General features: G+C 37.2%; 1 protein-coding gene across 2 annotated transcripts in view; it reads left to right on the forward strand.

Annotated features, from left to right (window-relative positions):
- The window catches only part of ADK (adenosine kinase), a 273,346-nt gene that overhangs the window by 22,757 nt on the left and 235,630 nt on the right, over nt 1–14,959 (forward strand). For both annotated transcript variants that reach the window (XM_066324073.1, XM_066324072.1), the window contains exon 3: nt 11,543–11,596. In XM_066324073.1, the coding sequence (XP_066180170.1) occupies nt 11,543–11,596 (54 nt within the window). The remainder of the gene's footprint in view (nt 1–11,542; nt 11,597–14,959) is intronic.

Here is a 14,959-nt window from a genome sequence, read left to right on the forward strand (position 1 = left end):
CTTGATTCCTTTCTTCAATGTGTTAGCATATAAATTATTTTCATTTTTTAGTTCTACTTGAAACTTGTGGACTTAAGACACATGAATATGAGGGAGCAGTGGCTGAACAATTTTTCATGATTATTTTAGTAGATTGTTTTTTTCCTTGTATTTCTTCCCTTGTTCTGTGACAGCAAAAGTGATTCAGTTTCAGTATAAGAATCTGAGGTGCACAGGATAAAGTGTGAAGGGGAACATATGACTGTCTAACATGACAAGCTGTAACAAGTGAACAGTAGCAAGAAGGCACAGAAATACAAACCATACCATGGACATTTCTTCAGTTCTTGTATTATTGAAGCAGTTTATTTTTTCAGTCTTGAGGCTGGGTTTTATTCTTTTTAAACAACAGAAACCTCCCACTGGTAGGAAGCTAGGCAATAAAGATGACTGGAACATTAGGCTATCACTGTAGTCTGGAAGAGTACAGTCAACTTCCTTGATCAGAAATGACACTATACCCAAATTCACTTCCAGACCACTCAAAGGAAAGGCTGCATGCAGACTCACCTGTGAATATTAAGTTAAGCCCGATGTCCTACATGGCTTCAGGCTAGCATGCCTTATCTGTTCTGTGTCAAGACAAGAACTACTGTTACAAATGTGTATCTTCTGATTTCTGCCATTAATATTCCCCTGGTTTCCCAGCAGAAGTGACAGTGTTCCAGAATCTCGTGTCTCCTGACTATTTTGTATAGTTGCTGTGTAGAAAAGTGATTGAAGACCTTTTCCCCAAATCTGATTGCAGTAACTCCCATTTTTTGACAGATTATCTTCCAGTGTGTTTCATTGAAGCTATTTTGAAACATATTTGTGATGTTATATATGGCAGTGTTAAACAACAGCCGAAGTTCTAAACAGAATTGTCAGGACATGTCAAGTTCTGTATGTGATTCTACAAGCAGTGCTGAGACAAAACATTTACCTGGGCCTTAAGTGACAGGAATTGTCCAAATACCTCAGTAAGTCTCTTTTTCCTCTGGCAGACCCGTGCATGTCTGGACTTGATGTTGCAGGTACCACTGTGGGAGAAGAATTAACTATACACCAAGCAGTGGTGATGTCTTGAGGCAAAAGGGAGGAACAGTTCTTTCCAGAAGCAGTAATTGCAGTTCTCGGTATGCCCCAGTGGCAGCAGAGCAAGGATTTAATCTCTCAAGAACACTTCCCTAAATCTCCATCTTGGTGTTGCTCATTCATTTTTTAGGATAAAAATCAAAATTTTCAGTGCAGTAAAAAAGCCTTCTGTGCCATTTTCCATATGCTACTTCTTCGTAGAAAGCTGATGACTTTAATGGCTTGGATATGTTCTTTCATCATGGCTGAAATTTCACAGTAGCTGTAACATTTGTCTGTAGCTTTCTGGTTGCTCTCAACAATGTTAAAAATAATTTGTAGGGAAGGCAAATTAAGGCACATGAATTCCCTGACAATTATCTATTCAAGTTTCTGTAAGCTGGACTGTCCTGTACTAAGGCCTTGGGTGCAGAGACAGGTAATGAGAGAGAATGAAGCTTTTAGACAGCACTGAGACTCATTTAGGTTGCAGTAATAATATGAAATTAGTACTTCAGCCTAGCCTGTCACAAGCAGAAACACATCAAAAAGGTTGTCTAACAGGAAAATGGAACACATTTTAAACTCTATTTTTTAAAGAAATAAGAGATTTTAGCTGATATGTAAGACTTGCTATTAGTTTCCTGATCATTTCTCAATGGGAACAATGTGAATTTTATTAAATATGATACACCAGTCTTTTTCTGTATCACCCTATGAATGATGACAAGGTCAATTCTTAGCATTTTGAAGACAGTTAAATATTTAATGTCAATCAAGATTCAATACAGCCTCAGAACTTTGAGTTGCTTCCTTTTGGAGGATTTTGTTTCTTGAAGGTAATAGTCTGGGTAATATTGTGGTTTGTGAGGTCTTCACTGACAAATAAATGTCTTTTTCTCCATCTTAATTGATTTTTACTGATGTGGCATTTATTTCTTTGTACTGGGGACACTAAAATGATTGTATTTTAGAGATTCTGTTTTCATCTGTTCTTTTTGGAGATAGAAATAGAGCAGATCTAGTATGGGGGCAGAGTCGTAATTGAGTTATGACATGTACTTTGTGTTAATGGAGCCCAGCGTGGTCTTATCCTTGCAGCAGTGTAATGTTACTGTCTTTGTAACCTTTATTGGTGTGTCCAGAGTATTAACCTGTATTTTATTGTAGATGTAGAGCCTATTGAAGTTCATCTTGATGGCTTTCTATAATTCTGCCTTCTCTGAGAAGGTGATGAAGAGTTTGTTTGGAAGTGTAAATTGAATAGCTGGCAGTGCTCTTCATATATGGCAATCAGGGAGTCTTTATTTAGAAGAAATCATCAATATTTAGAAGAGATAAATCAATCTGGGGGTCGCATGAGCAACTGCACTGCTGTGCCTTCTCTGAATTAGATATCAATGTGTGCATATATATATATAAAATTCTCAAAGCAGAGCTCCTTACAGGGCAGGGGAAGTATTTGGGGATTTTCAGTACTAGTGGTGATACGATCTGTTGTAGAACTGGTTGGAGTTGGTCTGAACAATAAAGTTTAAAGTGATAACAGCAAGTAATTGTGAGTAAATAGGAAAAGAAGAAGAACCCTTCAGTTTAGATTATGTAGATGTTACTTTGGTTGGTGTTTTTCAGTAAGTTTTATGCAAATAAAACTTTACCTCATGATTGTGGAAACTGGTTTGTGTTTATAATCAAAATGAATTAAGCTGCAAATGAGTGTTTATTTCTGATTGAAGAAAATAGGTATGTAAATGTTAGGTGATCATTTCAGAGCAGGAACAATGCAAAAAGAACTGGGAAAATGAAAAAAAAAATGGCCTAAATAGTCAAGGCTCAAAGAAATAATAGTACTGGGGTATGTTGAGTTCAGTCTGTTAGGAGAATATCTGTAGTTCTGCACAAATTGAATTAATATTTTATCCCTTGATAAAGTTACTGAAGGTTAACAAAATGTATTTCTACTGGTGCAATGGGTCTAGAATTCAGAGTACCAATTAAAAAAATGTAGAGTGTACAGCTTTTGAAAAGGTACTTGTAATCAGATATTTAAAAAAATGTGACTGGAAAAACATTTTTCTGTATCTGTATACAGCAAGTGTTTAGCTGTCTTAAATTTTTAGCTCCCTAGTTTGTACTTAAGGAAACTGTTTTGGCAAGGCCACTTCTATATGCTTAAGTCCAGAGTGATAGGGCTGACCCTATTAAATGATCATAGTTTTTCGCAGTCTGGTGATTAACAGGCTTTGAACTTTCCTGGCTTTCTTAATCCCTTTTAATCATTTAAACCTATTATTGTTTTGACTTCAATTTCAAAAGCCCTTTAAATCTGTCTTACAATATTAATAGCTGATTAAAGTCCTGATTTCCAACTATATTATCAGTGGGGCGTCTTACCTTATTACACTGAATAATTCAGAAACAACTAGGAAAATATTGACCAAGGGCAAAAGAAAAGAACATCAGGAAAACTGTACCTAGTAATTTTTATAATTAAAGTAGTGATTGTGTCCATATATTAAATGGGGAAAATAAAATGCTTTAATTTATGACATGAATAACTGTATTTCTTTAAGGTTTAAGTGGTGTCATTTTAAGCTGATTCTGTGTTTACATTTAAATCCATAATCTGTCTTTCATGTTAAGTAATGTGTTCAAAAAAAGTCTGCTAATATTTTTTAAACCCTTTCAGTCAGAAATTCCAACCTTTGTTTTGGAAAAGAGAGGTTTGTGTAGGGAATGATGCAGCCAAATTAGACTCCAATCATAACAGTGGACAGGAACTAGAAATTTGCTCTGTTCTCCAAGACGGTCCTTCATTCTCTCAGCTCTGATATGTCTGTTCCCATAGCAAGGTTTAACGTCTGGAATTTTTTTTAAATGAAATACCCGGTACCTGTGGTTTGAGTTGCAGTTAATTTTTTCCCTAAGCAGATGCTTTTGTTTAGTTAAGCAGTGAAATTCTCTGCCAGTCAATGTACATGCTCCTTCCCAAACCGAACTTGATTCTTTGTCATTCATAACTACGAAGTAATTTATTTCCTATTAAATATGAAGTAATTTATTTTCTCTGAAGTAATTTGTTTTCTACGTTCTGTAGAAAGTTAAATAGAAGTATCTTAACCTTCTGTTGCCATTTTTTAAGTCTCCTTCCCACTACTGCTAATGTATACTTTACTCCTACTACATTTCTTCTTCTGAAGCTGAAGACTTTGGCTACAAGTTTTTGTGTTTGAAAATGGAAGAAAATGAAATGATTAGTGAGGCTGACAGCTCACTCTGGGGTATTTTTGCTAATTTCTGTTCTGTTTTGTTTGCTTCTTCCTATTTCTGTATTGTAGTTCATTGCTGTCACTTGGTGTGTGTTGGAAGCTCAGGTTGAATTAGTTCCAGTTCATAACACCTCCTTTCTCCTCTCTCCAAGTTACTGCTCTGTGGGATGCCTTTGCCCCCACCCATATTTATATGCCTTTAATTTACCTATTTGGCTTCACATGTGCTAGTATTTTGAAGTCTTACTGTCTGCAAGAATGCTTTATTGTCATGACATACCTATGCCAGTCTGCTGTCATCTGTGGATTTCATCAGTAGCTTCTGTACTTAACACCATGGATGTGTGGCATAGTGCTGGGTCTAGCACCTGATCCATGTTGAAGTCCATCTCATTTATGCATTCTCTCACAGTAATTTGTTGGCATAAGAGGACCCTTGCAAAACTTGGGATTTTTTTCTAGAAGCAGGCTTTATTTGGGGTTGTATTGCTATTGTACAGTCCATCTTTAATCTTTCAGTTTTTCAGGGACAGCAATCTGGACTTTTATATTTGTCAACAAAGCAGTGTCTATTCAGTAAGGATTTTTTCTAAAACGGACCGACCTGTTACAAGATCATCCTTAAGTAACAGTAAATAATGATGAGCTGTCACTGAACCCGGAAATTAGTGTAGAAAAAGTCTCTGTTTTGCTGTCAACTTGAGGCAAAGAAGGAATGTGAAAAGACAGGGAGGACCAGCTGCCCTGTTATAGCATAGGAGAGAGGCTGAAGAGGGGGAGAAACTTTGAGGGAATGGAGTGTGGTGCATTTCAGATGGTGAAACTGGGAGACTAAGCAGCAATGGAATCTACAGGGGAAAAAAAAGTAAACGTATTAAACTGGTGGAGTAAAAACATCACAAGTCAGGCAAGACAGTGAGACTTCCAGAATATAAATTCAAGGCCTTTACTGTTGGGGTTTGTCTTTTTTTTTTTTTTAATGGAGGGAAAAAACATGTCTTAAGTATTTGGACTAAGGTCCTTGTATTTGCTGGTCACAGAAAACTTTAATTTGGTTTAGCTGGTTTCACCTGGTCCATGATGAATTGGGCTGCTAAATTTACATACCAGGTATCGTCTGGGTTGTGGATGTTTTTGGTTTTGTCTGGATTTGGAAAATTCACAGCCCTAGAATCTGGTTTAGCAAGCTCAAAGTAATGATTCAAACACGTACAAGTCATGGTACTCACACTGTATTTGTGCGCATGGGAAAGATTATTGCCCTAATGGGAAGAGTAAGGCTGCATTAGATTTAACTGAAATTTCTAAGCAGCTGCAGCCTTGTCAAAAATACTTCAAGTGCTGTTTTACTACTGTAGGAAAAGCAGTTTCCTTAGTGCTTTTTGATTTCTGTATAAATCAAGTCTGAAGAAATGGAGTTAGCACTTCTGGCAGCATTACTTACTCTGTCTGATAAATTGCAGCTGGAACCTGAGAAACAGTCAGACCTCCTGTACCCGTCCTCCCCGAATCCAATGCGCTAGAGATATTTTGTAAGCTGGGCTTGCTGTGTGCATTGGCCTGTAAATGCTCATGAGGATATGCTGTTGTAGCAGGTTCACACATGGCTGTTTCTGACCTGAATGATCTCCCGGGATGTGGGAGCTGCGTAGAAATCAGTCCATATACACTGAAAAAGGAAATGTGAGCACAGTGTCCCAAAGATGCCTTGTTCTAGTTTTGACAAGATTAATAATTTAAAAAATAATAGAAGAAAAGGACTCTGTTTCCTTTTTCTCTTTTAGAGTAGTAAAGGTAGCTTAACATCACTTGGGAGTTGAAGTAACACAATTGCTGAATCATTCTTATGCAACCTTTAGGTTATTCTGAAATACAATAAGACTGTAGGGAAATCCTTAAGGTTCCTTAATGACTTCTTCTAAAATTTATGAAGAAATGCTTCTGAAGAACTCTGTCTTAAAAGGTTTCTTCTTTTATTGATAAAGCATAGCCTAGTATAAATAAAATCTTGCCTTGTCCAGTTAACGCAGCCAATGGGTGGTAGGTGTCTGATGGAGAAATCACACTCTGTTGTTTTTTTGATGACTTTTCTGCAAAGTTCAAAGAACATGTTGGAAATCTGCCCTTTCCTGTACTAAATTTTTAATCAATCTGGGGAATACTTAAAGCAGTAAGTACAGCAAAGCATGTCAAATACAATAAGCTTATGGAATAGCAAAGCCCAAGTGCGTTTAAAGGTGAGCAAGGTTAGTCAGAGCCATGTTCTGAGGCAAGAAGTTTGTATTTATTTGTACATCACCCAAAGCAGAGGAATGTCTGTGCAGATGTATATTTAGGGCTTCCTGGAGTGCTTTACTGTCCCAGCTTTGTATCATGGAAATAGTTTAAATATAGGGTTTTTTTGCTGACTAGTCATATGAATGGTTAATGCATAAAACCCCCTTTTATTTCTAGTGTCTTGTTCTTCACAGGTATTCTTGAAAATAATGATCAGAATATTACTGTCATACATATGCAGTTTTTCATACATCCTTGTGGCTGGTCTGCATTTCACCTTGGCACTTCTGGCCCAAGCAGCACGTGTGTGTGCTGATATTAATTTCGGTGTCTGTGCAATTATTACTTATTGTTTCTGTAGAAGGTTTTGCTTAGATTGGTGGATTTAAGTCAGAAATTTTGAAAGGTGACTTGATTTTCAAGCTATGAAGATCTATTGTCATGTTTTAAACCTCTTTGCTCCTGACCAGTTTCATTTTGAGCTTATGGACAGGTGAATTTTGCTGTCTTTTCAAGAAATTTTTGATAGAGTAGAACTGAACTTGATATATGTTTGAAGTTTATCAGCAGTGCACATTTAGTGCAGGCTGTATTTTCTTTTTAATTTGCTTAAGGCTTTGTGACATTGGATGCTGCCTAAAGGGAACTGTGCCTTACGGCTGTTTGTTACATTAAAAATATCACTGTAGAAATGTTCACTACTGTCCAAGTACAAGAATTTTCATTCTGTCTTGTATTAGGAACTGGGAAATAAAGAATCCTGGAGTTGTAGGATTACTATTTTAGAAGGATCTTTAAAATGCATTGTAGAAGTTGGACTTGGAACTTCTGGTATGCTTAAGAAATGAAGAACAAGCATATAATAAAAATTATACATTTCTGCAGAAATTGAAATTGAGATGATAAACTCGCAGGTGAATGCTAGGCAAGTCATGTACATGAAGAAGCAAAGAATATACCACCTTTTCTTACCACTGTAACCAAATAGAATTTATTGGTGAGAGTTGTACACTAGTTGTTGGAATAGATCTCTTACAAGTGGCCTTGGCTTTTCTTTCGTAGAGTATATTCAGATGTACTTGGGACAAATTTCCTCAATACCATCTGATTCCCAAATACCATGTCCTCAGAATGCCTACAATAATGTTTTAGTCTGGATCAGTTAGTTTTTTTTCCAGGCTTGTGGAGAGGAAAAATATTTGAGATTTCTAAAGTTGCGAATTTGTAATTAGTTGAGCCTTTGTTTCTTGATGAAATACAGGCGCATGAGATTGCTCATTTGTCCTGGTAAGTTCAATGTGTAAACATTTCTTTTTGTAAGGTCAGAAAGAAGACTGTCTGAAAGAATTATCTTGACCCTGGAAAAGCTAATGTATAGCACTGTAAAACTTACAATTTAAACTGCCATTAGATATGGATGATAGAATTCTAATTTCTGTTAGCACCCACCTGCAGCTAGGACACTTAACCTTCGGTTAGAATAGGGTATATCAGAGTGACCGTGGTACAATGACAGGTTAAACGCGCTGCTATGGCTTAAGAGACTCCCTAAGGAGCTGATTTTGGGGCAGCAGCGGTGTCAGCAGGAGCTTTGCCGGGGCGCAGCGCCGTGTGGGGCTGTCAGAGGGCGGCAGCTGTGGTGCCCAGGGCCGGCTGTGTGTCGGCACCGGCAGCTGCACAGCCCGTGCCCGGCTGGGGAGCTGCTGCGCGCTGTGGGAATTGCTGCGGCCAGCCCTTTGCTGCCCGGCCGCGTGGACAGCTGCCGTTCTGAACGGCTGTCTGGAGCACGGCCTGCTCTTCCAATAGATAAACTGTTTGTGAAGGACAAATCAAAGGCCTTAAATGTATCATTTTTGTAAGGTACTGCAGCGTCTTTTGACACGTCTACAGTCTGGCTGTGAACCCTTTTGCATGTTTTTACTCTTAAGCTGCCTTTTTAAAAATAGGACCTCAAGCAGTGCTGAAGAGACTGTTAACATTTTGAAACTATCACAATTTGCAACTGCATAGTTAAAAAGAAGAATAATTATTTTGTATTCTAGGATGTGTTGAACTTCGAATTTCAGAGTAGAAAAAAATGAAGTTGTGATCATTCCTTTGCATACTTCCATAGCATATATGCTTCTCTTCTACTCACTTATTTAATATCAGGCAATTAAATCTATAATATATACACAGTTTGTTTTTCTGGTTGCTTTGAGTGTAAACACTCAAAGATGTTCTTATTTTAAATTTTTTGACTGCTTATCTTTAGCTTCACTCAGTTTTGCACTTAGTATTTTTAGCTCCTACATGTTTTTTTAGAGAAATTCTGACAAATCTAACCTTCATCAGTTACAAAGACCCAACTGATGCTTACCAATCTTGCCTATGAAGCACATGTTGGGAAAATAGTATGTAAGCTGGTCACTGTGCTAATTGCACATTTAAATGAATTAAGTAGTTCAGCAGCTGTGTATGAAATATAATATACATCTTAATGCATAAAGTACTCATAAAAGTTTGAACTCCACAAGCATGTTCCTTTGTGGGAAGTTGTCTTTGACAACTTGTTACCAAAGCAATGTCTTTAGGGATCAAGGAAGAATATTTTTAAAAAACTGTTGTCATAGTAAAAGGAGGTGGTGGTAAAAAAGATCGTGTAAGCTGAGATTCACCAAAAGAGCCATTCTGCAAACCTTAGGGGTAGCAACTGTGTCCCTCCCAGCCCCTCTGTGGTATGCCAGTAACATAGCCCAAAATCACATCTCTGTTGGGCAGCATTTCCCATATGCTACATGATTTCCGTAGTATCTGACTTATTAGGCTGAATAAGTAGTGACAGGTTTTATTTGTTTGGGTTTTTTCCTCTCTAAATAACTGTGGGGGTAAAACTGTGGTTTAAAAAAAAAAAAAAAAAAAAAAGTGTAGTAACAAGGGTTCTGGAAGTTTTGAAAAGCTCAAAGATAGATTTTATTTCTCAGCAGAGAAAATTGTATTTAGTTGAAGCCAAAGTAGTCTGACTACTGCTAGAGGAAAAGCACACAGCTGAATTTTTAGTGAAGAAAGTGTGTGACTTTCTGTGGGTATATTTGTTAATGGGCAAAATGATCTCCATTTGTAAAATGGATTGCATATTAGTGCATCTGTCTATGACAGATAAATCCTTTGGACAAAGACCTGATTCGTTTTTAAGCCAACTTGTAAGTTTCATAAGAAGAGATAGTTTCCTTTCATTTATGAAAGATGTTCCTTTTAGAACTTCCTGGCAATTCCTTGCATTTTCTGTGATACAGAGTATTTGCTATCAGCGAAATGCTTATTAAGACATGACAAATGGAGATATTGGGGAGGTGTAGCAGCATTATGAAGAGACTGGTATTGCGCTAGGCACTTTTGTATGTAAGAAAAAGAGCCTGATACTGTTGACTACAGACAACATTAAATGTGAACTAAATGTGAGATTGTAACAGTAAAAATTGGTGTCTTAAAGACAGACAGGATGGTAAAGTATGAAGAAGATTGGGCAATTAAAAGAAGTGACCTGAATCTGTACAGGAAACCCTGCTTACCCTGAGTCAAACGTGAGCCCTGCACTTAGGAGGAGAATGTGGATGAACAGCACTGTATCCTGATCAGGAGTGTCTACGCTAAGGATTTAGTAGCAAAGTGGATAAATGGTTTAAGTCAGCATGATACTGTAGCAAATAACCTGGGGCAGTCCCTGCGTGTTTAAACAATAAAAATCAGTCAATCAGTGTCTTGTGTAGCTGAATGCAGCGAGAGCACTTACGAGCTTGACAATGTGTCCAGCATTGGTGTTTGCATTTTCAATGGACGCTGAAAATACGAGTTCCAAAGAGTATCATTGGAAAATGCTGTAAGGAAGAAGAGAATATTTTGCCTATTTGTTATAGACAAAAATCATTTTGCAAGATAGCTTGGGTGTAGTTGTCAATGACCAGAATCTTTCCTCAGGAGGAATAACTCGTAGTTCTGCAGTTGTCTAGAGCAAGGAACAAAAACAGCCGACAAAGGGACAGTGGGCACCTTCTGCAGTGTGAGCAGATAGCTGTTTGCAGAGCTGTCCGATGGACACTTGACTTCTAGCTGCTTACATTATGAATGACTGTCTTACAAACCACTCAACCAAAAAGCCCACCAAATCCAAGAGAAAAAACCAAACCCCACAGAATACTACAGCAATTTATTTTGAGATGTCAGAAGATTTTGCTGTGAGGTGGAACAAAAGTGAGGTCGCTCCTTAAAGGTTTTCCACAGTGAGTGACAGTGCAGGCTGCAGCATGGCTGGCAGTAGGCTGTCCTGGCAGAGACTGCATTCTTTTTTTCCCTCTGATCAGGCAGGGTTGGCAACCTATTCTGTTAAATCAACTATTAGGTTAAGCTAGCAAAGAAGGTTTCTTTCTCTCAAGCACTCACTTTTATCAGAAGTTGCTTGTATGGACTGCAGTTTTCCTAAATAGCTTGTTGCTAAAGTATATTTTTTCTATAGAATTATTTTGGGATTTATTTTAGTAGTTTTATTTGTACAGGGAGAAACACTGCAGCCACGTTTAGTGTTTCTGTTGTTTGTAATCCTCCCTTTCATGTTTTGTCAGATTCAAAATATAAGATTGAGGTATGGTTCACAGTATGAAGTGCAGTGATTTTTGGTAGATAGTCAGCCAAAGCATCCGGAAGACTTTGAAGCCACAATATAAAGCAAAATTTTGTGTGATGTTAAGTTTACTTTGATAAACGCATAATAACTTTTTAGAAAGTTTTGTGGTTGTCTTTGCAATAACTGAGGTATCTGAATTGACAATGCATAGTTCAATAATTTGAAACTATAAACCTGCATTTTATGGCCATATTCACATGTGAATAACTGCTTTGTCTTTTTTCTTTTTTTTCCTCCCAAGGTATGGGCTGAAGCCAAATGACCAAATTTTGGCAGAGGACAAGCACAAAGAACTGTAAGCTTTTATGTGGTGATATACATGCATGTTACCTATAAACTTTTTAATGTATATACATGTCTCATTGTTAAATACCTGAAACAAAAATGTTAGCTTTTGCTCTTTAGTACTGTCTGCTGTAAAGTGCAAAGTTGGTCTGAAGACTCGTTATTGCAAAAAGAGATTTAAAAATCTTTTTTCATTAATTTATTTTAAAAATTCTTTTTTGTTATTCTTATTACCTGCAATTGGTACTAGCGCAATTTAAATACCCCATTTAAGTGTTCATCCTTAATGCCTGTGTTAATTTCTAAATTAGATAAGAGATCTGTAGGATTACTTTAACTTTTCTTGTTTTCAGTGTAGAGATGGTGGGGAATTTGGTCCATTTTGTGTTCATCTGCATGCTTAGATATAAAAAGAACACCCCTTTTTTTTCCTTACTATTTTAAACTTTAGGCTTTTGTGCATGTGTGTTTCCATTATTACATTAGCATTATTTCATGGTATAACTGAAAGACTTGTGCAGTTTATCCTTGTGTAAGATGCATTTTCAGGTGGATTCACATCTATAGCTGTCAAGTTTTCCCATGTTAAAAGTTTGGATGTTTTTAGTATGGTCACAGATTTCAAGCAGTAAAAATGTATTCTGGTTACAAGGATTTAATTCCTCTGGAAAAAGATATTTTTTTTTTTCTGAGAGCCTTAGTGATTGAATTACTCACCAAATGTCCCATGTTCTTTCTAAGTGTGGAAAAAGACATTGAAGTGAAGTCAGTACATCATGGTAATGTACCTGTGACGTTAAAACTCTTGAGCTCCAGGCAAAAGGCAACAGCAATTGCCTTTGAGTAGATAAGATTGGTTTTATGCAGAGCACACTCTCTAATGATACAAGACTTATGGACAGCTGTCATTAACCCATTAACCAATTTGGATGCTGTGAGCTGGAACTGTTAGAAGTACTAGCATGCAGAAGGGTTAAAGATAAGGTAAATCCTATGCAGTATGTATTTTGGACAGTACCAGTTGTACTGTGTACACAAGCTTTATTTATTCAACAGATACTGATTAAACTGAGCCTTTTGATGTGAGATGTTTCATTTGAAGTAGATAAGTCATCTTTCAGCTTTTTATTTTTAGGTGTATTGCATATTAGTTAATTGCATGTTTGTAATTGATATGTTTACAGCATAGTCACTTCTTAAATGGAAGGTTGAGCTAATTTTATTAAAGTAGTTCTTTATTAAATTTTGATTAATACAAAAAATTCAGTAAATCTGAAGGATTACATGGATCAGCTGCAACAGAAACCTTTCCTTGGTGTTTTGTTGTACACACTGCATTAGCTACTGAGATGATTTATATGTTGTTGAGTATAATGAAAGAGGTTGAACATGCTTTTGCCACTGATCTTGTCATCTTGAATGTCACTGGATACTTGACCAGGGAAAAACTCCTGTAGGTCAGTGTCACGTTGTTTTCAGGAGAGACCTTTGGAACTTTTCTGTTGCTGTGTACTCTTCTCCTTGGACCATGTGGACACAACAGATTGCACATTGTTGAACTTCGGAGCACTTTGAGTCCTTCAAGCTAAATTCTCTGCTTTAACTTTTACATGAGTTGTCAGATACTTAGATAACCTTTTCTAATGTTTAAGCAGACTTTCATATTTAAAAGAAATGCCAGTTCTAGGAAACATGCAAGACAACTTACCACTAGGGTAACGGTTACTGATGTGGTTATGAACTTATTCTCAGGTACAGTGCCCATATAATTAAGGTATTCTCCTGACCCTCTCATAGTGTTTTTAAGTCAAATGCAAAGTTGGTCTCTACATGTTACTGTTCAGTGACAAAATCCTTCCACCTAAAATGATTTATCTTTCAGTCTTTGAAATGTCAGCAGCTTTTATATTGTCTTCCCTAGTGGTAAAGAAGACTTCTTTTGGCATTCTTCATCGAAAATCCATCATGGTGATTTATCTGACTTGTCACATGCCCTTCAATTTCTAAGAGATACTTCTGTATAGCTGTTGTTCATAAAAATGTAAATTTTGTTCAGTAATGAATTCCTTATCTCCAAAAGTAACTGAGCCTGCTACCCTGACTTGGCTTGATCCTTTAGTCCTTGAGTCTTAGTTATCTGGAGAGATAAGTACAGCCACTAAGACTGGCGTTGGTTTACAGGCATGGCATCATGCTTAACTTCTATTTTAAGTGCTAAGGTATGAAAGATCACCTTTTCTTCCCCTGCTTTCAATTCACTTCAACTGTAGCAGCCTTCTAAATTTGTCTTTTCATTTTGTGTATGCTTCTTTTCTCTAACAGGAATTTATTAGCAGTAAAGCTGTTAAGTTTGTGCATATATGCATTCTTTTCAGAGTTCAGCTGGAAATATCTATTCCTTCCCTCCCCGGATCAGCTTCTGAATGTACTTCATGGAGGGTGGAGAGTACTGTCCCAGAGGTCAGCCTGCTTGTCAAATTAGCAGATGAGTTAAAGCCATCAGCACTAGTGACCAAGCCAAGCCATGCCCATGTTGTAGGGAATCAGATGAGCCACACACTTGTTTTTAGTGCTGAGTCTGCTGTTCTGCAGTGGGAACAACAAAGGTGGGGGCACAGTGGTGTCTTCAGTTTGCACTGGTGTTTTACAGGGGAAGGACACATGGTGTCCTGCAGATGTTTCCCACCTTCCCTGAAACAGCTAATCCGCCCTCAACTCTTGAGTCCTGCAGGACTGCTAGGGAAACTTGGATGTAGTAAGGTTGGTGAGGCCTTAATGTTGCATGTATTTTTTCTCCTTATGAGAACAATAAAGAAAAAACCAACCAACTCTGAGACAAAGATTTCTCCTGACCCTTTGTATGGGCCTTTTACAAGAGTTGTTTCTACTTTTAATTCTCAGAACTGGACTGAATGGCTTTAACTGAAGGTCATATTAGCCAAGTATAGACTTGTATATGCTGTTGCCTAGGCTGATTTTTTTTTTAATTTTTTTTTTTTTTTTACTATGTTTCCATATCAAAATATCTTTGGGAGAATAAGTTGAGGCTAGGTGCAGCAAACAATGGGGTGTGATCTAAGTTGTCTTGATATTAAAGTAGGAATATTTTAATACAGAATGCGTCTTCACTGTGTGGAATAAGTGTTGACAGAGGAGTTGGGATTTCTTACAAACATTTTCTTTTACTAAACTAGGGGCTGTTAGACAGGTTTTGATAGCTTTACTAGCTTGTATGAATATAGGTGACTAAAATATAGTCATTGTGCGTTTCTAAAACATTGTTTGGAATTCAGTAGTACCACTGAGTCTGTAAGCAATGCTTCAGAACACTTGGTTTAGTGCAGCTTTGACTGACTGCTGGTTAAACAGTTTT

The sequence above is a fragment of the Sylvia atricapilla genome, chromosome 8, assembly GCF_009819655.1.
Source record: "Sylvia atricapilla isolate bSylAtr1 chromosome 8, bSylAtr1.pri, whole genome shotgun sequence".
In the NCBI taxonomy this organism is placed as follows: domain Eukaryota; kingdom Metazoa; phylum Chordata; class Aves; order Passeriformes; family Sylviidae; genus Sylvia; species Sylvia atricapilla.